Genomic DNA, 26,551 nt, shown 5'->3' on the forward strand with positions numbered 1-26,551 from the left:
AAGACTGGAATAAAAGTACGGGAAAGACTCCAGCCATGGCAGATTCAGTAGGTGTTTGAGGACAAAATAAAAGCAGTGTCGGTCAAAGTAGCTCTTCAGCTCCCTTTTCCATGAGCTACAAATATCGAGTAATTTGTTCTGCAGGCAGAGAAGTTCTGCCAAGGGTTCTGCTTCCCCTTGCATATACCTACCTCTTGCCTCAGGGCAGAGAGCAAAAGTATATAAGGACAGAGGGGTCCAAGTCACCCCAGAGGGGCTCAGCAGATGAGAGCCTGAGCTGGCTTTCAAGCTGTAAGTGTAGTTGGTAGAGCAGGTGGGAAAAAATAAGTTCAAAACTCTGAATGTGGTTTGATGCTAGAGGTGTGGTGCTTGCCTTGGACATGCACTGTGCCGTGCTTGCAGAGCAGCTATGTGGAGTTGCAGTGGGGAACAGCTGGATTTTAGGAGGTGGAACGCATTAGCATGATTTATAGACAGAGGAGCTCTTGGTCTGGATGAGATCTGGGTTTCTTCTCTGGCTGTTTGGAAGTCAAGCATCAAAGCAGCTAATTTATGTCAAATATTTTCTGCAACAGTGGCACAATAGACTTAGATCTGTTATTGCCTGTACATCAAGAAGAGAAACTCTGTTGTTATTGTGATGGCAGTTTAAAATTGCTCTAATTGGATAAAAAACATCAGAAACTGCAGAATTCACTTGGTCCCACCTCAGAGAAAAATGGGCATCTGCCTAAATTCAGTGCTTGTTTCCAGGGACTTAGCAGAATTGCTGCCCTTCAGTCAAGAAATTTGCTCTGAACATCTGCCTGGCTTATCTACTACCAGCCTGTCCAGCACTTCAGTACTGTGGGTCTAGGTTTCTTTTGATTGTGGTTGATACCCGTTCATAAATCTCTATGCTGCAAGGAACTGCTTAACTCAGCAGCTTGGTTTCATTTGGAAGCACATCTTTTGCTGCGCTTTCTTGGAGTAGGCATGGAGGTTTACAAGGATCATAGATAAAATTGCTGTCAGAGTAATTGGTTACTGCCTAGAGGTTTTTTTTTCTCCTATAGTTATGGGTGAAACAGAAGGGAATTCTTGCACTTTCCTATTTCAGACATGTTCAGATTTGTTTTATGTCTCTGTATCATTTTCCATGTTTCTTGTTCTTGGAGTCTGATTTATGTTTCTTTAAGCAAGTGACCACATATTGTTCCTAAGTACTCTGTAAAAAAGAACTGAAATGCCCTTACCCATTGTATTTTTAACTCATAAGCAGAAAAAAATAAGGTGCCTGCAGTGGTCTGCAAGCAGCAGGGTTCCAGACCCTCCAGATTCCTTACTTGTTTCTATGGAATCTGCAGAAGGTATTGAAATGGGTTTGTCAGGAAGCTTCTGCTTCCTTGTGTGCTGATGTACACTGAAATGGAAGCAGTTTTGAGGTTTGAAAACCAGAGGTTCTAAACATTCATTCTGTAGTTTCTAAATTGCTCCTGGATGAGTGTGGATGAGCAAATGTGATGGCTCCAGGTCTCAGCACCTGCACTGAGGGACCAGTCTCAACAGCATGAGAAGAGGCATACAGAGCTGGCAGAAAAGAGGAGGACTCAGTGTTTTGTTGACTCTGAAAGGCTAATGACACAAGTAACAGCTTTTATAAAAATGCCTTTTTGTACCAGCTGCCTGACAGTGTCTGAGTATCAGTTCTTGTCTGGGTGTGCTAGATGGGTGCCTGCCCTGGAACCTATGCTCCATGAAGAAGATTTTGAATGTGATTCTTGTTCTAATCATCCTGGCTCCCATGAATTTGATACTTGAGTAATACACACAAGAAAAAGCAGGGGTAGCTTTTCTTGGGTTGGGTAGCGCTTGTGTGGGTCATGGTTGCCCTTCTCTGGGTCATATAGTCTGAAAGGGCTGGTCTTGCAAAATCTGAGAGGCCATCTCTGTGTGCAAGCAGTGATCTTGGGGCAAGGGCCACCATGTCAATGGGATGGAGAGACATCTGTGCTGTTGGTGAGTCACTGTGATGGAAGATCCAGCTGGATCCCGCTCCATAATCCTAATTTCAGGACCTGAGTCAGCAGAGCAGAGGTACAGGGACTCTGAAACTAGGGGACAAGGAGTGTCACAGAGAGCTGCAGGTTTTCAATCTCCCATTCTTTGGGCATAAAGCCCTAAGCAGCTTTACATATGGTGCTGGCCACATACAGCTCTGCTGCTTTGCAGCACTGTTAACCTACCTCAAGTGTGGTGGGAAGCCTGTGCCCCTTTTAGGCTACTCCCAAAGCATCAAAATCAGTGTTGCTCTGACCATGTTTTCCTTTCTCCAAAGAGAATCTGTGAGTCTCTAAATCAAAACCTCTGAAGTCCTTCTCAGTGCCCATGGCCCACCCCTCCATCTGGTGTGTCTGACAGCTGATAGGAGGCTGATGTTTCCAGCTGAAGAACTAAAATAGTTTGTTCTTTTCCACAATTGCCTCGGCAAAGAAAAACAAGCCCATTTGTTTAGAAGCTCATAAAAGAGGAGCTTTATAGTAGGAACATTCATAAACTTGTTTGCTTTTGACCTTCTCCACATTGCTGATGGTTTCAAGTTCTGGTCCCAGGCATTGTGCTTGTCTGGGCTGTTCGTGACATTTTTGAGAAACAGCCTCACCCAGAGTAAAGTAAATTGCTCAGCACTCCAGCACTGAGCCTTTGGCCATGCCATTTTTCTCCAGTGCAGGATAAGATGTGTATGGGGGGTACGTTGACAGCCTTACAGAGAGCAGTGCAGATTTGGCTGCCAAGAAGAAACCTGGCCACAAATTCCCTGTCACTTTTTTTTTTTTGGCTGGATTAAATGGTGCTACTCAATCAGTGAGCATTTCCCAGGCTCTTAGATTACTAAATTAATAAAAATATATTCTATGAAGGCAAGAAATCAGATCTTTAATGAGTGTGGCTCATGGGAGACGGATATGCTTGAAAGAGTGCTTGTTCCTTTCCTGAGGTAATAAGTAAGACAGCAGGTGTAAAGTACAAGCCAGAAGAGCCACCTTGATTTATGCTGAGAGGCAGGAAATTGAAGTTACCTTTGCTGGACTTTGAGACCTCAAGTTTCAGGTCAAAATTCACAATGTAATGCTGGCATCTAGTAATTTGAACAGATAAAAATGCTGCTATGCTTTCACCTATGCTTCTGTTGACTGCGGAAGGGCTCTCCAAACTGCAAATCCTTGTCTGTGGCTGATGCTTTGGATTCCCTTCTTGAATTGTACTGTCATGGATTTCTTCAAGATATGTCTTGACAACCCTGTCCACTTTTCAAGCACTTTCCCATTTATTTTACTTCAGTCTGGAGGCAGACTTGTTTTTTTTGCATCTGTAAGACCTTTGTTCTCCCACTCAGACCAAACTCCTGGACTTTTAGTCTTATGAAGACACAGCAACTCATGAGACTGCCTGAGACATGTGCTTGCACATGGCCCAGATTTATGCTATAAATGGATTCAGATAAAATTCACTGACTCATTGGTGTGTAATGGGAAAGAACATGTAGTGATTTGATACCTTTCACATTCTTTGGAATAAGCTTTTATAGAGTAGCATTGTCTGATTTCAGATAATTCCTAGATTCAAATTGTCAGCATGGCATACTGTTGAAATTACATGTTTCCTTTGTCTCTTAAGCACTGGTAAACAAGACACAGCTGGAAGGAGGTTTACAAGTAGTTCAGTTCTCATTTCTTCTATATTGTACATTGTTAGCATGTTAACATTGTACGTGTTAGCATAAAGCATTCACTTCCTAGTTTTTCTGAAGACAGAAAAGGTAAGAGAAACATAAGGCTGAAAGTCTTCATGGTGAATACCAGGTGGAAATCCAGGGTACTGGAAATGGCTCACCTCAGCCCTGGGTAAGAGAGGCATGTCATGTTTTATTAGCCTTTGCAGTCTGTATCAGTAACTGGAGCTAATTGCAATTATTGGGAGATAATGTTAATTCATTCTCTCGAGTAACTTCAACTCTTTCCTCTGCACAATGAAATGTGCATTATTGTGCAGCTGGGGATGTTGCGTGGCAGTGTCACTTGACCAGAGGTCTGAAGTCCATGGCAGTGGTACTCCTTCCTGCCTGAGTGGCCCCTCAGGCCTCTCTCCCTCCATCCTCACCTTTCCTGTTTGGCTAATCTTTACCTGGCACTTTTCATGATGCTGTAGGAGGACATGTGTGCAGGTGTAGTGTCTGGGCTGGAATGAGCTGCCAAGCTGTCCTGTGCTTCTCTGGCATTCCCCCAGGGTACACTCTAATCATACTGTGGCTGTTCCCATCACTTCCCCATTACTTACTGGTTTGTGTCTTTATTGTTGTTATTAAGCTGAAAATGTTAGAGAGCTCTGTAATGAGCAGTAATCAGAGTTTCTGACAACATTCCCTATTTTGGGCATCAGTCTGTGTTAGACTCTGATTTAACCCCTGTTTGTCTCATTACTTGCACCGAGAAGGGAGATTAAGGTCTGTGGGGTTGGCAGTGCTGGCTCTGAGCCTGTTCCAGCCCAGATCACCTGGAGCCTTGCCAAGGCTTGCACCTACAGCACGGAAGTGGTCTTCTGTCCATGAGCCCCTGCAGGAGGGGGCAGTTGCTCACAAGCAGCAGCTGACTTCTGCACACTGGTTACTTAAAAGAAGACCACAGCCCTGAGCATAGATGGTAATTGTGTGCTGTGGCTGGGACGTTTTATCAACAGAACCTTTTCTTTCTGATTTCTCTAGCATCATTCTGTCACTGAGAGATGTTCTTGCCTAATTAATCCCTTTTGTGTTCTTTGCCTTTTTTTTCCCTAGGCTCATGTGTTTGATCTGAACGTTAATAAGCTTGAACCTCTCTGCACCCAGCTAGTGGTGACCAGGAAGAAAAATAAAACAACACACATCCAGTTTAATCCTGTCTACCCTATTATCGCTGTTGGAGATGAACGAGGCCTCATCGTCTGCTTGAAGCTCTCTCCCAATCTGCGCAAGACGCCCAAGGTAAAGATAAGCTGCATTCCCCCAGCCACAGAATGTCTCTTCAGGCCTTGTCACTGTCCCCTCTCCTTCCATGCAATGGTGTTGGCAAAGCTCCTTTCTCTAACAAGGTACTTAAAATTACCTCAGGCCTTTTGGGTAGGATGTCTGGGATGTTAAATCCTTGTGTCTGTTCCTGTTTGAGCATAAGAACTCAGTTTGCTCCTGGTACGAAGGGATAACTGATGGGAAGGGGGTTTGCTGTCCCCATGTCCAGACAAACTCTGGTCCAAAAGCTCTGCAGATGTTAATTTGTTCCCCAAAGTTCACATATTTTCTGAGTTTTAGGTTTTAATTGCAAAACTCCTTGAAATCAAATAAAGAACTCAACTCTTGCCCAAGTCCTCCCACAGAAACCATGCTGCCTGTCTTCTTGTGCTGCTGCATCAGAGCCTGTCCCCTGACCACCATGTCAACTTTCCTGTAAATGAGCAAGCGGTATCTTTAATATGTAAGGAGACTTGGGATCCTTGTCTCAAGTGGCAGCAAGGAGATACATGTACCTCTGTGAGTTTGTGAAGTTTTTTGTTCACCCATCCATGACGGCCAATTGTGAAGGATGACAACATCTCTTACATGGGTTTGTTACTGGATTTTCTTTCTGGTTGTCATCCAGCTATGAGTTGAATGGCTGTAAATGCAATGTCCTTTTACACCCTTGTAATTCTCATATCCAGTTGTCTTCTGTTAAGTGGAGTCTTTCAGTTTCAGGCTTTTTAGAACTGATCCAAGAAAGCAATCTCTCAAAATTATCATCTTTTATTTATGTACTCCCAAATGTTTTATATACTCTACTAATCTGCTGTATTAGGCAGGGTCTTTGGCCAGGAACTAATCACACTAGTGTCACTCCAGTGTCTTCAAAATGATTTTTAAAAAGTTCCTTCAGCTGGCTGCAACTGGAAATGTGAATCTTCTTCCCTGGGCAGAGAAGGCATAGAAAACAGTAGCATGGCAATTTGTTTGGGGCTGAGTTGTGGAATCTGTGGAGAAGAATCTCTCATATGCTTCACAGTTTTCTATTTCCAGCAAAACTTCAACCTGAGACCATTTAAGCTCTCCGGGCTGTCATTAGATTGACTCTGGAGAAGTTTCCTTCATGCTTGTGAATCCTTTATGGGCATGGGATCCTGCCTGCACAAGGACTTAAGCAGTGGAGAGAAGCCATACACACATAAGTATGGCTACTCTCCTCTTCACCCCAGCTACAGACTGACCAGCACCCAGCAATACTGCACTGTGCGCCGGAATCATAGAATGGTTTGGGTTGGAAGAGACTTTGAAGACCCCTGGGCAGGGACACCTTCCACTGGACCAGGTTGCTCAGAACTCCATCCAGCCTGGCCTGAACATTTCCAAGTGATGTGGCATGCACAGCTTCTCTGGGCAACCTGTTCCAGTGCCTCACCACCCTCAAACTAAAGAATTTTTTCCTTATATCTAATATAAACCTACTCACTATCAGTTTGAAGCTATTCCCCCTTATTCTGTCACTATGCACGTTATAAAAAGTCCCTCTTCATCTTTCTTGTAGGCTCCCTTCAGGTACTGGAAGGCCACAATTAGGTCACCCCTTATTGTTTCTCCTTTCCAGGCTGGAAAAAAATCAAATCTCTCAGCCTTTCCTCATAGGAGAGATCCTCCATCCCTCTGATCATCTTGGTGGCCTCCTCTGGGCTCTCTCCAGCAGGTCCCTGTCCTTCCCATGCTGGGACCCCAGCTCTGGATGCAGAGCTCCAGCTGGGTCTCAGCAGAGCAGAGCAGAGGGGCAGAATCCCCTCCCTCCCCTGCTGCCCACGGGGCTCTGGATGCAGCCCAGGACACGTTTGGCTCTCTGGGCTGTGAGTGCCATGGCTGGGGCGTGTCCAGCCCCTCACCCAGCAGCACCCCCAAGTCCTTCTGGGCAGGGCTGCTCTGGGTCTGTTCATGCCCAGCCTGTGCTGATCCTGGGGATTGCTCTGACTCAGGTGCAGCACCTTGCACATGGCCTTGAACTTTATGGCCATCCATCCCATTGGCCCATCCTTGAGCTTGTCTGAGTCCCTCTAGATGGCATCCCACTGTTCAGGTGTGAATTCAAATGTCTCCTTCTGCTCCTGGTGGCCAGCAGCAGCTCTCCATGCAGTTATGAATGTTGTAATTTCTCTTTGCTGACCTTCTTTAAAGGCAAATTGCATATTGTTGACAAAGCAATTTAAACTGTGAGTTTAGGAGTAACTCCAACACTTACTGCTGACTGTTAACCAACATGTAACTACATCCCACGCAACATATAAATGGGATGCAAATGGGCTCTGCTGCTCTGATGTTATTAAACTATCTGTCTTCTGCTGGCCTGGTTAGGTTTGAAGGGGCATTGAACACTGAACTAAATCTTTCTCACATATGTGGAGAGGAAGGAGAGATGTTCAGGCATGACTGGTTATGTGTGCAGGTTCCTTGACTGCAGCCAGCTTGAAAGATATGAGGATTTAAAACAGATGACGTGCAGTGTAGTGGCAAAGTGATGGATCTGGCCTAGCCTGTTCAGTGCCATAAGTGAAAAAGTTGTGAAAAGATTTAGCTGATGGAAGAGAATGTTTTAGCAGAGGGAGGTCAAGTCCTGTCAGATCAGGCTGTGCTATCCAGTGTGTGCTCCTGTCTATCTCCTTCCTTTGCCAGCACCAGCATTTGTGTCCTTGGCAGCAAGCCTCCAGCTGTGTTTGCAAGAATATCATCTCACAGTAGGAAGTCAGATGTACTTCCAGAGTATTGATCCAGGCTCCTCTAAAGATCAACTCAGTGTGCTCTTTACACCCTTACCCTGTGCAACCAGCTTTCCTCTGTAAAATGACTCAACTTTTGCCTCTTTTCTGGGATTCCTCAGGCTGGAGTTGACAGTCACAGAGCTTCCAGAGATTTTTGTAAGTGAAGAGAGTCCAAAACTGTGCAAACTGACGTCTCAGCTGCCTCCTTGCAGATTGAAAAACCTGTCCATGCCTGGCTCAGTACCTGGATATCCCAGGCTGTTGTGTTTGCCACTTTTTCCCCACAGAGCCCAGTGGGGAAAACTGCCTGACAACCAAGTGGACAAGCCACAGCCAGTGCTTCTGGAGGTTGGGGCCTTCATACCAATCCCAGCATCTGTGAGGTCAGCTGCCTGGTCTTCCTGTGTCAGCTCCTTCGGAGATAGAAAGGTGCCTTTTGCTGAGTTCTGGCAAAACCTAGGATTCCAAAGGGACAAGGCCTGGCCTGGCTCATCCAGGTCCCGCTACCTCTCTGTTTCACACTGATGCCAGACTTGGCTTCTCAAACAGCTGGGACAATTGCTTTTGACAGGTAAAACTTGCAAACAAATCAACCTGTTCTGAGAGAACTCTTAATAGCCATGTCATTCCAAACTGCATGCTTCTCTTAGAAACAGACACAGTGCTGTCTGCTCCGTGTTCTGCAGATTCCTTGGCTATTGCTGGACTTGCAAGATAGAGCTTACGAAAAGTGACTGAATTAACGTCATCCTGGTGAGATTTCAGCCATTCTGAGTTTATTGGGTTTTGGCTGTTAGTTAAAGCTGCTGTGGTGAATAAGTGGAAATGAGGATGATAAGGATGCTTTGGTTCTCATCAGACCTTGGCCCCTTCCTTTCTCCATGTCCTTGAGCAAGGAGGGAAGGTTCAAGATCTCTTTAAATAATTTGCAGGGTTGGCCTGCAGCTTAATTAATTCATGTTCATAAAACACTTGGGGATCTTTAAGAGGTGTTATTTAATACTCTGAATTTTGCTGTCAGCTACATTAGCACAGTCTCGTTTATGAAAACTTGGCAGAACAAATATGCCAAGGGGGGAACTTCTCAAAAGCACTCAGGTGGTGTTTCCAGAAGTAACTTTCACCAAGGCACACAGTAAAATCTTTTAAAAATGCCTAAAATTCCTTGTGACTTTTGGCATCCTAAACTCATAGTGACTCATGGGAGAAGGTGCATTTCTCTTGTTGAGGGGAAGCTGGAGACAGAGTCTCTGAGACACATCAGGCACTCGTGTCAAGGGCACACAGAGGGCATAGGGGTCCTGTGTACTGTCAAGTACAGGGGGTATCCATGTGTCTGTGCTGTGGGGATTTGAGTCCTGGATCTCTCCCTGTGTTCACAGACTGAAGTCTCTGAGGCAGGACAGAGAGATCCCCTTGCCCCAAGCTGTATTTATTTCCATGAGGTGAAACTAGTTTGGGTTCTTCTGCTCAGAAGTGGAGGGATGGAAATGCCTGCTGTATTTTAAGATGCAGCAGTAAGAACAAGTGTCTCTCTGCTGTCATCCAAGCCACTTTTAGACTCCAAGCACTCTTTAAATATTGCAGCGGATGTCAGGCAGGAATTGTTTAACTAATAAAGTATCATTTCTAATTTGTAACGACCTTGGTGGTTGAGTTCACCCAAGGGAAGCATTGCTGTGAGAAGAGTCAGTTTGGGGCAGAGCTGTTTAATTAGTGAGCCTTCCGGGTTTCATTCGAGGGTTGGAAGAAATTAAAGCATTTTGTCATCGCAGTCAGAAGAATGTAGCTGCTCATAGGCTTTGGTTTGTTTTTTAAAAACTGCTAAAGTAGCCTGGCTTAACCTCTGCCAATGCCAAAAGTAAGCAGAAGATAGTAAAAAAACAGTGTGCAATTGTCTCGATTTGAAAGACAGGTATCTGCTAGGCAGGGGCAGGACCTCCCTTGGAATGGAGAATTCAAATATGCTCCCTCCAAATTATTATAATTTAGAAAATTAAAGGGGCTTTCAGGCAGAGGTGTGGAGATAAGAATAACAGTTCTTTACTAGTGTGTCTAACAAGGCAAACAAACAATAACAAACTCCAGCATTAATAATGTTATAAATGCCAATCAGATATTCCAATTTTTAATAATAATTTGGTTTATTAATAACAAATCAAATCACAGAATTTTGATAACCCACCAACAGCGGAGAAATTTGACAGAGCTTTCCCGGGAAACGTCAAGGGTGAACCGTGAGATACAGGGTCTGGCAGCCTGCTGTCTCCCCCAACGGTTCACAAATTAGCCCGGTTCGGGGCTTGGATTTTATACACTTTATTTAGCCCGTGGCCATATTTCCCCAGATTCCCCATTGTTTCCCCACTAACTAAACATATTCGGGAGTTTCCCCGACCAAGCAGAAAAGAGTCCTTTTCTTAGTTCAAATGTTAATGTCCAATTTCAATAGGTCCTTATAGTTGATGAGTGGTCGGGATATCGAAGATGTGGCTTGATGGTCCGTGGAGGTGGCACCCAAGGTGTGAGTTGCTGGTGCCAGCTTATCTCCGGGGTCCTCTCCTGGTGCTTGGGGCAGCTGCGAGCTTTCCCGGAAAATCCCTTTGTTCTTTTCTGAATGGAGTCGCCGGCTGTCTCAGCGTGGTCAGTTTCGCCGTCTGCTGCAGAATCGCTTAAAACATAAACTTTTACCTGATGTCACTTTATACCATTTTATAAATTTCTAATTTATCATAAGAACATGAATTAACCATCTACGTTTATAACAATAATAAACAGAACCTCGAGGGGCTTTAGTTTCACAAAGCCTGGGCAGTCTGGTCTCTTGGGACTCTGAGAGCACCAGGCTGGAGTGGTGGAAAGTCCCGGGCTGGTGGATGAGATCTATCAGGAGCTCTGCTCTGGTAGCTGGAGCGGCAGGGATGTCCCGGCAGGGCAGGGCAGTGCGGGGCCACAGAGGAGCAGAAAAGCCTCCGAGCAGCGCCGAAGAAGCGGCGGCGGCGGGACAGGGCCGGCCCGGCAGGACAGGAGGAGGCGAGCTCAGGGTTCCTGGGCACACGAGCAGATTGGTGGTGGATTTTCCAAGACTTGACGGGGGGGTAACAGTGAACTCCTGCAGCAAGCAGCAGCCTGGCTATTCTGTCTCCGATGCCCAGAGAAAGAGAGCGAAGCTGCCCCCAGCACTGTCCTTTACTTTACCCCAAACCTCACATTATCTCTCCCACCCCCAGCACCTAAAGAAATTCCCAAAGACCCAAAGAAGTGTAGCCAGGTGCTACAACTCCTCCCCTCTGGCCCCTTTGTTCTGATTAAGTACCTACAAGCACCCAGTAGTTAGTTTCCTAGCAACTTATGGGGAAAATTCTGTAAGTAAAAAAGAAACAAATCTAACCCCCAACAGCAATGTTTTTTGAAAATTTTAAGAGAGCACAGCAGAGCAGGAATAGAAGAGAAAGTGGATCAAAGAAAGGTTGCAATACAGAATTTGCTGAGGCTAAGGCAAAATTCTTGGCCCATACCCAGAATGAATGCCAGGGAGGCAGACAACTTCTTGGCGTGATGCTTGTCTTGGATATTTATTTTGGATTATTTAGGATTATTATCTCAATCTCTATTCCTGCTACTGGTTTCTTGCATGCAAAGCATCTCTTTTTCTGTTTCTTGGTAACAACTGAATTTCTTCCCAGGCAGTAAATCCTGATTGACTGCATCTAGCTGGGTATGAGTGTAGTGGGAAGGGGAACACAGCTATTTGCCCACACCAGGACACAGTGCCAGGACTATGCATGTTCAGCAGCTACAGGCACAGGCACACACCTGTGGGTCTGATGCTCTGTACCGGTAAGCAGTTTATAATGTGGGGACAAGTGAGGGGTCTCAGCTGTCTCTGAGCCTCCATGTCCATGTACACATGCTGGGCAGCTGCTCTGTTCTCTCTGTGCCTTATTACACCAGCCAGTGTCACCTCTGGACTCTGTGACTTGTTGATGCATTGCAGCCCTGACGATTTTGCTCTTGGCCAGATGCAGCCCAAGGTGTTCAGCCAAGGAAAGAGCATTGAGTTTTGCTTCCTGAAGCACTGTGGGTTTTGGCCATAGCTGATGGCAGGGTCTGGGAGGGATTTGGGAACTGTGATGGACCATGGGAGGGTGTTGGGGTCTGTCATAAATGCCAAGCCAATTCCAAATTAATAAAATAAAATTTTATTTATTAAAGAATTACAGGACAAAAATTTGGGCAAACCAGCAATCAGAAGTACAGTGTCAATGCCCGGGGTTGATACTGGATGAACCTCAGCTACAGCCTCTATCACACCATAACTCCCCTCGTTCACAAATTGGCCCTTTTCGGGGTCCCCTTTTTGTACAGTTAATTGGCCGGCAGCAGAGGATATCCCCACAGTCCTTTGTCTTTGGGTTGGTTTCTTCATATTAATTTCTGCCGTTGGGTCTGCTCAATGGGGTTCCCCACGGAAAGATGAATGTTAAGTTCATTCCTCCGGTGTATGAATGAGAGGTGAAGTTCTGAATGAGGAATGAGAGGCATTCTCCCGATCGTATGGCTGGGCACTTCACAGTTCCACCGCCCCCGGAGGACTGATTTCACTCTTGATTTACCCTTTATTCTGGTGTTAATAGTGGGCTTCCTGATTCCCGGCAGGGGTATTGTCCTTCCCAGAATCACAGCCTCTGGATGTTGCCCGTCCTGAGATTAGTTGGTTTTGTGCCTGACCTGCTTGTGCATTTCATTTTACAGAACATATTTACATTTTACATACACCAAAACACGAATTATTAGACAGTATTTATTACAGGGTCCTAAGGAAATGAAAGAGGGAAGGGGATTTGGAGAAGGTTGGTGGAAGTGTCCAAAGTTTTAAAGAAGACAATAGGAGAGTGGTTGAAATCTCCTCCTCAACCTGAAAAGAACAGGGCATATGCCTTTATTAATATTCAGCTCTTTATTAAAGTGATCAGCTCATTATTAAAATCATCAGCAGGATTGCAAAGTCCGATCGGAGTTTTCCACACTACTGCAGCCATCTGAAGGAGCAGGTGCTGTCCCAGTGGATGCTGAGTCCTTGTTCCCATAGAAACAGCTGGCAGTTCTCTCTGGTCAACCATCAGAAGGCAGAGCACTGGCAGTCAGCTCTTTGCCCTCAGGGAAAAGTTTCAAGAGTTTCCCATTCTCTACATCAGCCAGCTCAGCTGGCCAGTTCCCATTCCATTCAGGCTCCTCACAGGTCATGGCCAATCTTCAAACCAGGCCAGGAGGTGCATCCACTCCCCGCTCAGCCAGGGCACTATCCCATTCTCTTCTGACGAATCCAGCTTCCTGTCCTGGGGTGCAGTTTCCCCAAAAAAACCTCCCAGGATCCACGGGGGCGGCCCTGCCCTATCTGCATATCCAAATGCATATGCATTTGTCCTGGTCATAGCCGAAGTTACTCTTGCTAAATGAGGTAGTTACAAAGGACAATAGGGCTATCTAGGTGTGGGCAGCTTCTTTTCACATTTCAATTAGGTAGGGAAAAGTTGCCAGGCAACTTTCCTTCAGGGCAGCTCTCCCTGCTTAGATTGTCTGGGGTGTGGGGGGGTGTTACTCTAGCCAGGAGAGGGTCAGTTGTGGGGTGGTTGTTTTTTTTTTTTTTTTTTTTTTTTTTTTTTTTTTTTTTTTTTCCGTTCCTAACAAACCTATCCCCCTCTCGAGCACTGTATCCCAGCACAGAAATCTTCAGGGGCTGAGGCTCCTTCCTCCTGCATGCTCCTCAGCAGCACCCACTGCACAGCTGCTCTCAGGAAGGCACGCTGGTTTCATCCCAGCTTCAGTGACATGCAGCTGATGTCCAGAGCAGGTACTAGGCTGGAACACTGTGGACAGAGTGGGATGCTTGATCTTGAACTGCTTTGTAGCCTTGTGTTGCTATCACTGGGGTGACAGGGAGTAACTTGAAGGAGTAGAGGATCAGGAGATTGTTTCTGTTCTTAGTGTTTTCCTGTTGATGTGGGAGGTCTAAGTGATCAACCACCCAGCATATAAATACAGAAATACAAACCTGAACTCTCTCCTTCTGTCCTGTGAAAAACGTGAGATGATTAATTCATGTTCTTATAGTAAATTAGAAAATTTTAAAGCTGTATAAATTTATATCAAGTAAAAGTCTATGTTTTAAGAAGTTTCTCCATTCAGAAAGGAACAACAGACTTTGCAGCCTTCTCAAGTATTGGGAGGGGACCTGTTGAGATGAGCCGGTATCAGCAACTCACACCTCGGGAGCCACCTTCACAGACCATCAAGCAATATCACCCATATCTCGAACAGTCATCAACTATAAGGATCCATAGAAACTGAATATTAACACATGGACTTGGGAGGGGAGCTCTTTTCAATCCAACCGGAGACAAATTTGGGTTTAAATAGCAACCAAGAAACAAAGAGAAATATGAAGAAATATTGCCAGAAGCAGAATAAAGAGTATAAAAACCAAGCCTCGAACATGGCAAATTCGTGTACCCAGCTAGAGACACAGACGACCAGGGTCTGTGTCTATGAGTCACCCTTAGCTCTCTTTTTCCCCGAGAGAAACTCTGTCAAGTGTTGCTGTTTGTGAAAGAGTTTTTTATTGCTTAAAATTCTGAAATTTGATTCCAAATTTTGTAATTTGAATTTTTAACAAACGAAATTATAGAATTTAGTAATAAATTGTCCTAGCATTTATAACATGTCCCAACATGTACAGTCCACCTGCACATCTAGCTGTATTTAAGGAAGGAAGCTATGGATTAGAGCCATTCTCCAACGTCATGTTAGTCCTGAATTGGGAGCTGTTTAGTACTAAAGGAAGTATATTTTGTCCCAGAATTTTCTGTCCCAGCAGCTCTCATTCTGTCTGAGAGAAAAGCACTTGTCTCTCCTCTCCAAACAGGTCAAATTTTGCTCTTTTAGTGGTGTAATTCTTAGTCCCTCCGTTTTCATGCAAATGCTTCTCTCTCAATGGCTTCTGTGCTGCTCGAGTGTGGCCGATTTTCTCAGTGTCTCTTCAGAACTGGCTAATTGCTCAGTGACCCAGAAGCACAAAGCATAAGCAGTGCTGGAGGAACTTGGTGTGCTGCTGTGCCCTGCCTTCATGAGGATTGCCTCCTCCAGAGCCAGCTTGGCCTCTGGATGAGGAGGCACATACAAATGAGCTTCGGTCTTATAAAAACTGACCTCCAGCTTGATGGCTTACTCTGAAATTTGAAAATGTTTTTTGGTTTCTCTTCAGTCCCTCCCCTGTTATTTAGTCCAGTTACAAGCAGCTGCTCTCTGTACTGTTAGCAGCAGAGCTGAGGAACACAGGATGCATCCAGGGACTCGTGAAACTCTGTGTTTGACTGTTCACAGTTTTCTGCGCCAGTTTGTAGGCCATGTAAAGATATATGCCTGATGTTATTCTTTGGTATGGGAAGGAAGTGGAGTGCTGGAAGCCTTCAAGAAGAGTAGGTTGGAGACCTGTACAGACAGGTGGCTCTGAGCCTGCCGTGGAGCAGGAAGGTCTGGAGGTGGTTGCTTTGGCAGTCTCTGGGTTCAGGTCCCAGCAAGAGGCTGTGCCACTGGGGTAGGTCCTGCCAGGGTGGGAGCAGCATTGCTTGTGGCCTGCGGCTGCTTTGCTACATGGACCTATGACTCATAACTGTAAATCAGCAACTACCAAATAGAATACTGGCAAAAGCAGGCTCCCTCACTCTTTCTGCCTTCTCCTTCCCTTCCATGATTTCCTGCTCTGACAATGTGCTAGGAAAGCCATTAGCAGGAAGACCTTTGCATCCCCATAGAATCTCTTCTCCTTCCACTGTCCCACATCAGGTTCCTCCCAGTCTAGTATAGCCTGAGATAAAATGAAGGAACTGTCTAAGCCTGGAAAGCTGTTACGTGGGAAAAAAGATGGTCCGTGTGCCAGCAGGCTGCAGTTCCTAGGCAAAATGGAAGCCTTTGGATATTTACCTGGACACCCTGGGCATAGCCACTGTGCACAAATCCAGGTGTCCAAGGGTGTTGCACCACAGTTACAAGGAGTTCTGGATCTTGAACAGAAGTGTGGCAACCTCAGATATTCATCCTGTTTGGAGAGCTAACCCAGACAAGCAGGGGTAGATCGACAGGACTTGAACATTCTCATTAAATCTATTTTCTTTGCTTCTGGTGAAATAACTTCTGGTTGCATCAATGTATGTGAAGGGAGAAGACAGGTGCATGGAGCAGAATCATTGTTAAACCTCAAGGTCAAGAGCTGGATTTTTTCTTCCTTTTACTGTTCCTGGCCACATCTTCAACCTTTTCTTGTTATGTAATGTCCCTTTCTGTGGCTGCTGTGTTTGGCAGTTGTTGGAGAGACAACATCAGCGTATTTACAAGTTATTTTAAGGTGGGATCAATTCCCAGTGGTCAGGGTGAAATGTGTTTAGTACGTTAAATAGAAACAGTGGCAACTGAAGCAAGAAAAGGTTCCATTTTACAAAAAATCCATAGTACTTATGAATAATTTCTAAAGTACAAGTCTCATTCTGTGAGGCGCTGTGTGCTGTCAAGGGGATACTGACAAAGCCAAGAGGAGTGGCTTTGACTTTTTAGTTTCATCTTTGAAGGTCTGTGTAATGAAAAGAATTACCTATGTTTGAAAGTGATGTGAGACTGCTCCATTTTGCAATACTAGTGGTTTGGAAAAAAATGCTGGGGGGATTTGGTTTTGTGATCAGTAATAGTCAAGACTTCCTAGGCATAAATCTGGTGTGTATCTTTGTATTTGCTGTCCTCAATAACTGAAATCTCAATTAGCCTGAGCAAAACTGGTTTCTAGTTGTGTCTTGTTTATACCTTCCCTTTTATTTCTCTACATTGGTACTGTCAGGTTGCTACAAGCACTGTTTTATCTGGAGGCTTTGCATCCTCTTCCTTTGTGCACAGATTGTGTCTGTTCGTTAGTGTCTGCCATCCTAGAGCTCCCCAAGTCTGAGCAGACTGGACTTTGCTCCTCTAAAGCCTGAAGAGTCCATAGCTGCCTGTCCTGGGAAATGCCTAATGCATGAGAAGGAGCATTGCCTTATGTTTTCAAAGGACTTTCATTTTGGTTTCATTTTGGTTAGATCTGCATTTGCGTGTTCAGTTCCTCTTTGAGCCGGAGCCTCAGCTTTCTTCAGTGCCTTGGCAGAAAGCACAGGGCAATATTATGGCAGACGAGGCACTGCTCAACCTCACAGGATGATCTGATTGGCTCACCTGTTCTTCTTGTTTCTTTATTCGTCCTCTGTGCATTTGTTTCTATGCAGATGACTTAAATCCTATCCAGAAAATTGGGAAATCCTGAGAAATCACCACTTCTTTGCCTGAATAACAGCCCCAGTACAAAGGCAGAGGGACCCCTAGGGGAAGGAGCTGTTTTCAAAGCATGGCTTTAGCAGAGACAGCAATGGAGGCTTTTTGGGAGACTCTCATTCTTCCTGCAATGGCTGTGTGTGAATGCAGGACTGCCAGTCAGCAACATGCCTTGCAGAGACAATTCAGTGTTTAGCCCCCCTGCCAGAACTGATTAGAGTGGCCTGATGAAGGAGGTAATGCGAGTGCTTATCCTCCAGGTCATCTGAGGGTGAGCTGATTTTATGCGAGAGCCCCATGCAGCTCTCAGGTGTGCAGCTATTCCTGAGCACTGGCTCTGCACAGGGGAAGGAAGGAGGAAAGCTTGTTAGCTCAGTCCCTGAGCCATGGGTTGTGTTTGAACAACAAGGTGACGGCTTGTCATAAGGACAAGGTGCAAAGCAGTGCCTGGGGCCTGGGAGACCCAGCCATGGTCCTGGCTTCTGCATCTCTTTGAGCGAGATGCAGCTCCTGTCCATGTTGAGTAGGATGAGGACACCCATTCCCTTGGAGCCACAGCAGCCAATTGACATTTGTCCATAGGCACTCTCCTACAGCCTCTTGTCTGTGCTTCCCTCCTGCTGAGTGCTTTTGGGGCACATCCAGTACGGTCATACCTTAGGAGTGGAGCTGCAGTTGGGGTACAATGGACAGCTGTGTCCCACTGGGGCCCGGATCCTGGAGGCTCTCCTTCCTCCTGCCTGACATTTAGATGTCACAGACTGTCAAGCCCAAGATTTCAAGCTGAGTCAGCCAGGTCACTGAAAAACTGAAGAAAATTAGGAAGTGGAGCCAATGGCAGTGGTATGGGCAGAAGGATGAGAAGCTGGATCATGGTACAAGTAGGAAGGAGCAGGCATTGTATGGGTGACCTGGCCGGAAAAGCACATACAATCCTGGAGTGTAGGTCAGCAGGTCCTTGTTGGCTCTTGACCTCCACAGTGTAGGTTTGGCCGCTGTTTGCCATGGTGTCCACTGGTCATGCAGTTAAGGTGGAGAAATGTAACTGATTCTCCCCAGCTCATGCTTGTGTAGTGTTTTGAGCACCTGAGAACTCACTCAGCAGGGATGGAGAACAGGACACTGGTCTGCATTACCAAGACCCCTTCCAGTCTTGTTTTTGTCTTGCCTCACAGAATCCAGTAAAGCCCCAGAGCTTGGAGAACATGGGCTTTTACTCATCTTCAAGCTTTACAAGGAGAATGGATACAAATTGAAAGGGGAAATTTAGGTTAGCTATTACAAAGAATTCTTTTACAGTGAGGTTGGTTAGACCTCAGGACAACAGGACAAGTTGCCCAGGGAGGCTGTGGATGCCACAACACGGGCAGTGTTCAAAGCCGGTTGGATAATGCCTTGAACAACCTGGTCCAGTGGGATGTGTCCTTGCCCATGATGGGGTGGGGGTTATGACTGGATGGTCGTTGAGGTCCTTTCCAACCCCTTAAGGGCTGTGATTCTGTGATACCTTGTCCCTGGACATCGACTGGGAACTCTGGGACAGCTATGAAGGCCAAAGGAGCAGCTTGATATCTGGCACATTCCTGTAACTCCTCCTGAGCCTCTGCCTGAGCCTGACACAGTCTCTCCCAAACAGCCGGCCTGGGCTGGAAAGGGCTGAGGCTATCTGTGGAGACACAAAGGGCAGTTCCCTGCCAGGGAGGTTGTGTCTGTGCCATTGTAAAACACATTCCAAATGCATTGCTGTAAAAAGCCCTTCCCTTGCAGACTTCACCTGTGAATTTTGTGACTCTGGGTGCACCCATCTGAAGACCTTCATGCTCCTGCACACCCTGATCAAAACCATAGCACTGCTTCTAGCCCTTCCCGAGCCTCTCCCCAGCTAACGCTTGTGCCACCTGCCAGCCTCCTCCAAAAGAAAAGAAACTGAGACACCTGCAACTGCAGGCAGGGCAAATAAATGTCCCTTGCACAAATTAGTTTGATGGGCTCAATGCAGAATTGTTTAAATGAGAGAAGGGAAGGGATCACCAGTGAATAAAATGTCTCACTGCTCACAGAGATGGAACTGACGCAAGAGGATTATTTTTATCCTGTGGCGAAAAGGAAGAGCCCTGTGAAGCAGAGGAGAAGAGGGTCTGACTTAGAGGCCCACTGGCTGTGCGAGATGCAGTGAAGGCTACAATCAAAGCAGCTCTGAGGTTCTCCTGGAGGGAAACTCTTATGCTCCAATTCACTGACTGATTTTGTGAGAAGGGATGCCAGGCACTGGCTGTGTGAGGCTGTTTTAGGGCAAACATCCCCTGGTCTCTTCTACTCCCATATCTCACTAGGGAGCTGCCAGTGATCCCACTGCACTCAATCTAGGGTGTGCCTTAGCTCCTCACCCTTCATGGGGCCTGGTCAGTGCAGAGTCCTGTTCTGCCAGGACAATGTCATATTTTCCCACCTCCCATCTGCTGGGTTGAAATCTCCTTGTTATCCCCCAGGCTATCTTCCATGAACTGTGCCCTTGCTGCACCATGTCCTGTGGGTCCTGGCCTCCCCAACACAAAGAGATCCTGTCGCATGCCTGCCGTGGTGCTCCCATTTCACAGGAGTGTCAGGTCCCATCCAGGCAATTATCCCTCTAACTCCAACCCTGAATGGAAGAACACTCCTTCCCCACAATCATGTATTTGTGCTGGGGATTGTCCCTGTTCACTCAAAGTATCTTGCGTTTTTCCTTGCTAATTCACATGCCGGTTTTGCAGATCATATCTCTGATCCAGCAAAGTAATTACAAATTCCAGTCCTGCCTTCCTGGACACCTGCAGCCTTCCCGTCTGTCCCACTATCCAAGCACTAACAGAAACTGACCAGATCCCCACTAGACCACCGAGCTGTGAGAGTTACACACACCTCAGTGCTGACAGCTCTGGGTACAAATATTCAGCTGGGTCTTAGCAGTTTCCACTCACTTTACGTAGATCTGTTGTCTCATTATAGGATCAGAATATCAAGGGAGACAATGGCAAAGTCTTCCCGAGGTCATGGTTAATGATTTCTGTGCCTTTCACTCCCAAAACGTGTATTGTACTGTTGCAAAAAGAAATCAGACTGGTGCAGCATGACTTCTTCGGTGCAAATTCATGTTAGTAATGATGCATTTCAGACACTTACAGGTTGTTGACTTGTTCCATTCACCTTCTAAAAAGTGTGATTAAACGGAATGATCTTCTTTTGTGCATAGTTGCTACATTTATCTTTTTCAGGTTCCTGATCCCTATCATTCCCTGAAATTCCCTCAGGAAATGCAGATTAAGGCTGTTAGGTTTAGCAGGTATCTAACTGCTGCCCTTCCCATGGGGCTGGGGCTGTTATGGTCAGGATGGTCTCAAACACAGTAATCAAATCAAAGTATGTGGGTACAGATAGCACCTTTTATTACGCAAATAAGTATTCCTGGGAAGATTAGAGAAGTGCTTTTGCCTTAAAGCTGGTATTTTATTCTCCAGATATATATTATTTGAGTTAATAAAAGTCATTGCCTTTCCCTGCAAGCCTGTGCTGAGTACACGCTAACCCTGCTCGACTAAACCAGAAATCTCCCCATTTGGTTGCTGGTGTTGGCTCGGATATCCTGAGGAGAGGGGAGAGGATCCTTCCCAGAAGCGCAGGAGGGGGCATGAATATCAACACTGCTCAGTTACTACTGCCTTCTTATTTTTTTGCCTTGTCTGGCTTTTTGACAATTATATAGATTTGCTGTCAGAAGACACCAAAACAGTCAGACATCAGAATGACCAGAAACTTCTTTGCAAATGCAGCTGTGAGACTAGAGGATGCTCATCCCTCTCCAGGATTACTTTCCTGCTTTGATCTGCATTGAAGCAACATGGAAGTGCAGGAATTTTTTTTTTTTTTAATTTACTGTCAATGGCAAAAAGAAAAAGAAAAAAAAGAAAGAAAAAAAAAAAGAAAGAAAAAAGAATGCCGGGCTTTGTCTCTTGGTTTGAGTTTGTAACAGAGCTGAGAAAAAAGCTGATGGATTTGGTTTCAATTGTAACTGCCTGCTCAAGAAGAAGAGCTGTGCTTTAAAAGCTGTGCTGTAAAAATACTGCAGCCCAAATGACGTCTGAGGGCTGAAAAAGTTAGGCTGCACAAGTGAAAGGGAAGCCCATCCTGAGAAACCTCTTGTCTGCTGCCACGAGGCCAAAGGCAGGGCTGTGGAGGTGCAGTCTCAGCTCATGGGGTTTTCCAGCCTAAAGCACCAGCAAAAGAGAGGAATGTGGGTCCTGTATCTGCAACCAGGAAAGCCTGGGGTACCTTGAGCCTGAAGTGCACTGCCCAGGGATGGAAATCCTGACTGATGGAAATGTCTTCTGCCGTGACAGGGAAAACTCCAAGTTGCTTGCGCCTTGCTGTGTGGGGAAATCTCATTCTTCAGAGTGCTTCTACCCTGCTCATACCTAGGGTAGGCAGGGATGTGCTGCCAGCCCTGATTTTTCAGATGTCTGTGCAGTAGGCAACGTCTTCTGCAATCAGTCAGGCCTGCATTCCAAATCAAAGTTCTGAGCTCTGACTTAGAGAAGCAGCAAGAAAATGGGGCAGCACAACTGTCTACCTGCAAAGGAGGAGATACGGCTTGGCAGAGCAAGCTCCAGTCCTCAGTTCCCTTATCTCTGAAATACTCAGCTGCGGTGGCAGGCTGAGCAGGGGTTAACAAGACAAGGCAATTGATATCTCCCCTTCTCTGTAACCTCATCCCTTTCCCAGCTTGAAGTCACTGGCAGAGGTTCACTGGAGAGGTACAGTGTTTTGTGCCTGTGCTTCACAGCCTCTGCTTTTGGCTTTCTGCAGGCTTTAGTGAAACTCCTGAGTGCACCTTGTCCCTGCCTCTCCCTGAGTGAGTAACCCCAGATTTTTGAAAGGTTCATGTGAATTGGGCTGAGAGGTGCTACAGAAATGCCACACATTACACAGTGTGGTTGAAAGACTTAGAGGAAACTTAAACCTTGCAATTTAAACCAACCTATTTCCCCTGCTTCTGAAAGAATTGCTATGCCTATCAACATGAGATCTCTTAAACACTGCAATGCTCCCTTATACATGAAGTACTTCATGGGCTTTCAGCCTTACTTGACAATTGCTCTTTGACTCAGATCTGTGGTAAACCTTTGTCAAGATGCAATTTACGCCTCAAAGAATGGTTGAACATGGAATTTTCTCTGGAAAATAAACACCCTGCTTAAAAGAAGAAGCACTACAAAACACCATTGTGGATTCTGTTAAAGAGAGCTAGGACCAGCAGAACTTTAAATGTAACTAGGAAGGGGTCTCTGCACACATCCAGAGTTGACTCTGCGGTGGAGGTGATTGATTGGTTGAGAGACTGATAAGAAATGGAAAGTAAGTCTGGAAAGACCAAGATGGTTGACCTAAGGCCTAGGAAACCTAACTTCAAGGAGGTTTTGAGGACTCTGCAATTTATAATGTAAAATATGTAAACTGAGATTATATATGTAATACAATTATATTGTATATTGTATGCACATATGAAATATCCTATAATATATAGTATATAATACAATTCTATATAATATCTAAATATGTTTTAACAAAATATTATTTGATCTCATCCTAAAGGCACTTACATGGGGAGAGATATGCAGTGGAGGAAAGCTCTTTAAAATTAGCGGACAGAGATATAATGGGATTTGGCAGCTGACCAAATTAAACAAAGACCTGCGCACACATATTTAGCATGGCACTAGCTTGTCTGCATCCTTCAAACTCCTTCAGGTCAAAACACCTTGTCTTTTAGTGAAAGCTCTATTTTAGCTCCAGAAAGAGTAATTGTTGAGTTCAGGTTACTGACTGAAGGTGTGTGAATCATTATGATTATTTCTGGGTTTAAAAGGATATGAAATCTACTTCTACTTTTTGATCTTACTGAAATGATAGGGGAATTGTCAGGCAGCATTACAGAGACAGATTCACAGCTTTTACTATGACAGCTCAGAACAGACCTCATAGCTGCATTTACAGACTCTTGAACTCCTCAGTTTTGTTGATTATAGCTTGATTTTTAGCCTGTGTGTTAAAGGATCAAACTGCAAGCACTCACCAACAACAAGGTGCTACAGTAACTGGGAATTTATTGACACTAAACTCATATTATCCCTTTTCTGCCACTGATATAAGCACAATGAGAAAACATATATTTGTCCTACATGTCTGGGATTATATAAGCTCCCCTCTTACATGAGCTTTTCCAGCTGTGGGTTGGCATGGGGAAACAATCCCCACTTTCTCATCCCTGTGGTGCCAGCTCTCTCAGACTTATAGTTCAGCTTCCTCCTTGGTACTGTCACCATCTGCCTCAGGCTTCTACTCTCCAAGGGTTTTCTCCAGTGCCTCCTGGTTGTCATTTTTCACTGAAGGACCTTCTTCTCGTTACTCCTTTGACACCAGCACCAGCATTCAAACTGGTCTGTGGAGCACCCACAGTGCCTAGATACCCAGGGAGGATGGTGCTGAGGAACTGGTCCCCTCTGTGCCGGTGTTCTCCAGGAGCTGGGAATTGATGGCTCTATTGGTCTGCACTGGTGCTGACATTATGAGCAATATAAGGTTTAGGAGGACATTTGCTTAGAAACACTCTCTGCAATAAGGGCATAATAGCAAAATAGGGTAGAGCTGCAAGACTCATCCTCCAGTTTACCCTTGGTGATGAAGAACATCCTGGGATTACAGAGTCACAGGCGTGTTCAGGCTGGAGGTGGTTTTGGGATATCTTTAGTCCAGCCTCCAGCTCAGAGCAAGTACAGCCCTGAGATTAGACAAGGTTGTTCAGGGCTTAGGCTTCTCTTGAAAAACTCCAGGGCTGGAGATCTCACAGCCACTCTGGAGTCTTGTTTCAATGACTAAGTGCCACAATAGAGAAAAACTTTCTTATGTCACATTGAAGCCTTCCCTGTTTCAGTTTATGGCTGTTGTGACTCATTCTCCTGCTGTGCACTCCTACAGAGAGTCCATTTCTGTCTTCATAATACCTTCATTTGGGTGCAGACAGGTGCCTGTTAGGTCAGAACTACATCTGCTATAGTACAAACCCAGCGCTCTTAGTATCTGTTCAGTGCAAATCCTCCAGCCATCAAGAGTCTTGGTAGTTTCTGCAGGACTCACTCTGGTATATCAACACTTTTTCACAGAATCACATCATCATTACGTTGGAAGAGACCTCCAGGACCATCAGGTCCAACCCAACCCTAACCTCAGCTAAACCATGCCACCGAGTGCCACATCCAGTCTTTTCTTAAACACATCCAGAGATGGTGAATCCACCACCTCCCCAGGTAGACCATTCCAATACTTTATCACTCTTTCTGTAAAAAACTTCTTCCTAATATCCAGCCTGTATTTCCCTTGGCTCAGCTTCAGACTGTGTCCTCTCATTCTGTCAGTTGTTGCCTGGAGAAAGAGACCAACCCCCACCTGATACAGCCACCTTTCAGGGAGTTGTAGAGAGTGATAAGGTCACCTCTGAGTCTCCTTTTCTCCAGGCTAAACAACCCCAGCTCCCTCAGCCATTCCTCACAGGGCTTGTGTTCCCAGCCCCTCTCCAGCCTCGTTGCCCTCCTCTGGAAATGCTCAAGCATCTCAATGTCCTTCCTGAACTGAGGGGCCAGAGCTGGACACAGCACTCAAGGTGCAGCCTCACCAATGCTGACTACACTTTTTGTTCACCCTTGAACTACCTTCTGCTTCTTTTTCTGTAGGTAAAACCATTAGCTGAAAATGAAGACCTTTCATAGCCTGTTTTTCATCACCAGGGCAGAGAACACACTGATCCAGCACAGCTGTCATCTCTTCGTCTTATTTCTTTCCTTCCTAGAAAGCTCCTTTCATTTTTTCCAGTGGCTAAGAACATGGCACACAGGACCAGGACCAAGGACTTTGAAAGGCTTTGTACCAGATCTCCACATGGGGATATGGAGTCAAACTGAGGAAGTGATTTCAGTGAAGACCCTCTCAAAGTACCAACAACATCTGTCAGGGCTGGTCTCCACTGAGCTTGATTCTGCTTGGGTGCAGAATGTAAATTAAGTTTCTGTGGTCCAGGGACTCAGGATTATGCTAGTGAGCCCCATGTAGTCAGTAATCCCATGCCGCCAACAGGATGTGATTTTATCATGGAGTGAGGTGAGAATTTGTTTGATATTATGTACACCACAATAGAATCCAAAGCCCAGACTGCCATATAGAAAACAATGCCTTTCTTTATGGTTGAATCACGGATTGCTGGAATAAATCAGCTCTTTTACCGGTTCTCTGCTGCTCTTGCTGGATTGCTGACTCATTTAGAAGTGGTTGCTGGGGAAGTTAAATTGCAAACAACCATTCATGGTAATCCAGAGTTCTTAAGGATTTTACAAGCTAGGGAGAAGCTAGCACTCTTTCTCCAGTTACCTTCTTCTCACCTTCAGGACAGCTGCAGCTCTCACCTAAGGATGTCTTGCATCCTTATGGCAAAAAGGGTGTCAATGCAAGTATAATTACTGTAATTTGGATTTAATTTTCTGAGAACAAGTGCCTCCTTTCTGTCTTTCTTTTGTTTCCTGCTTGGTTGCCAGCTGTGAAAACATCTTTCCAGGATTGTTCTTGATGCCAGGCATGCAGCAGCATAATAGACTCATCCCCTACTGGGCTGTGTCTCACCCAGCTCTCAAATGATGGTGACTATTCCCTCACAGAGAGGAGAAGAGCTCAATCAGCAAAGGGCCTGGAGAAACCACTGTGCCTTGGCATTTCTGTCTGCATCTCCCAGCACTTTACATGCAGTATCCACAGAGTTAACCATTTTGTGGGAGAAGCAGTGGGATACAGGGCTCGAGGCAATGTTATTTCTACAAAGCAATCACTTCCACCACTCCTCTAAGCAAGTTTAGGCATCTCCTAGATGCTTGTGGAGGGGAACAACTCTGGTTGTCACCTTGAGCACTCTGAAAACATCACTAGGTTCTTGTTCAGTCCGTACTAGCTCCCCCCAGCCCTGCAGCCTGACAACATATCTGAGTTTCATGGATTTCCTCACACCAGGGTGATACCAGGAGTCAGTGCCTGGGCTCAGATCAGAATGGAAACAAAGAGCCTGGGAAGAAGTGACCCCTCCCAGATGATGATCTGACTGTGCCATTGGAGTCTGCAGCCAGAGGTGGTATCCAGATATGACAAGATCTCTGCCATCTCCACCAAGGAGACACCTCCTTTAAGGGCCCCCAGGAGGAATGGTGGCTCTTTGCCTGGCAGCATTGGCCCAGCCATGTCCGTCCATCAACACAAAGAGCAAGGCAAGGATCAGGCCATGTTTGCTGGTGTTTTGAGGCTTTTAGTGACACTACGGTGACCAGGTTTGTGTCATAGTTCCAACAGT

At 45.6% G+C, this 26,551-nt stretch overlaps 1 protein-coding gene across 3 annotated transcripts in view; it reads left to right on the forward strand.

Moving 5' to 3' along the window:
- DNAI1 (dynein axonemal intermediate chain 1) overlaps positions 1-26,551 on the forward strand; it is a 147,668-nt gene that overhangs the window by 110,395 nt on the left and 10,722 nt on the right. For all 3 annotated transcript variants that reach the window (XM_063423542.1, XM_063423543.1, XM_063423544.1), the window contains one exon: positions 4,814-4,999. In XM_063423542.1, the coding sequence (XP_063279612.1) occupies positions 4,814-4,999 (186 nt within the window). The remainder of the gene's footprint in view (positions 1-4,813; positions 5,000-26,551) is intronic.

This window comes from Prinia subflava, chromosome Z (assembly GCF_021018805.1).
Source record: "Prinia subflava isolate CZ2003 ecotype Zambia chromosome Z, Cam_Psub_1.2, whole genome shotgun sequence".
NCBI classification, from domain to species: Eukaryota; Metazoa; Chordata; class Aves; order Passeriformes; family Cisticolidae; genus Prinia; species Prinia subflava.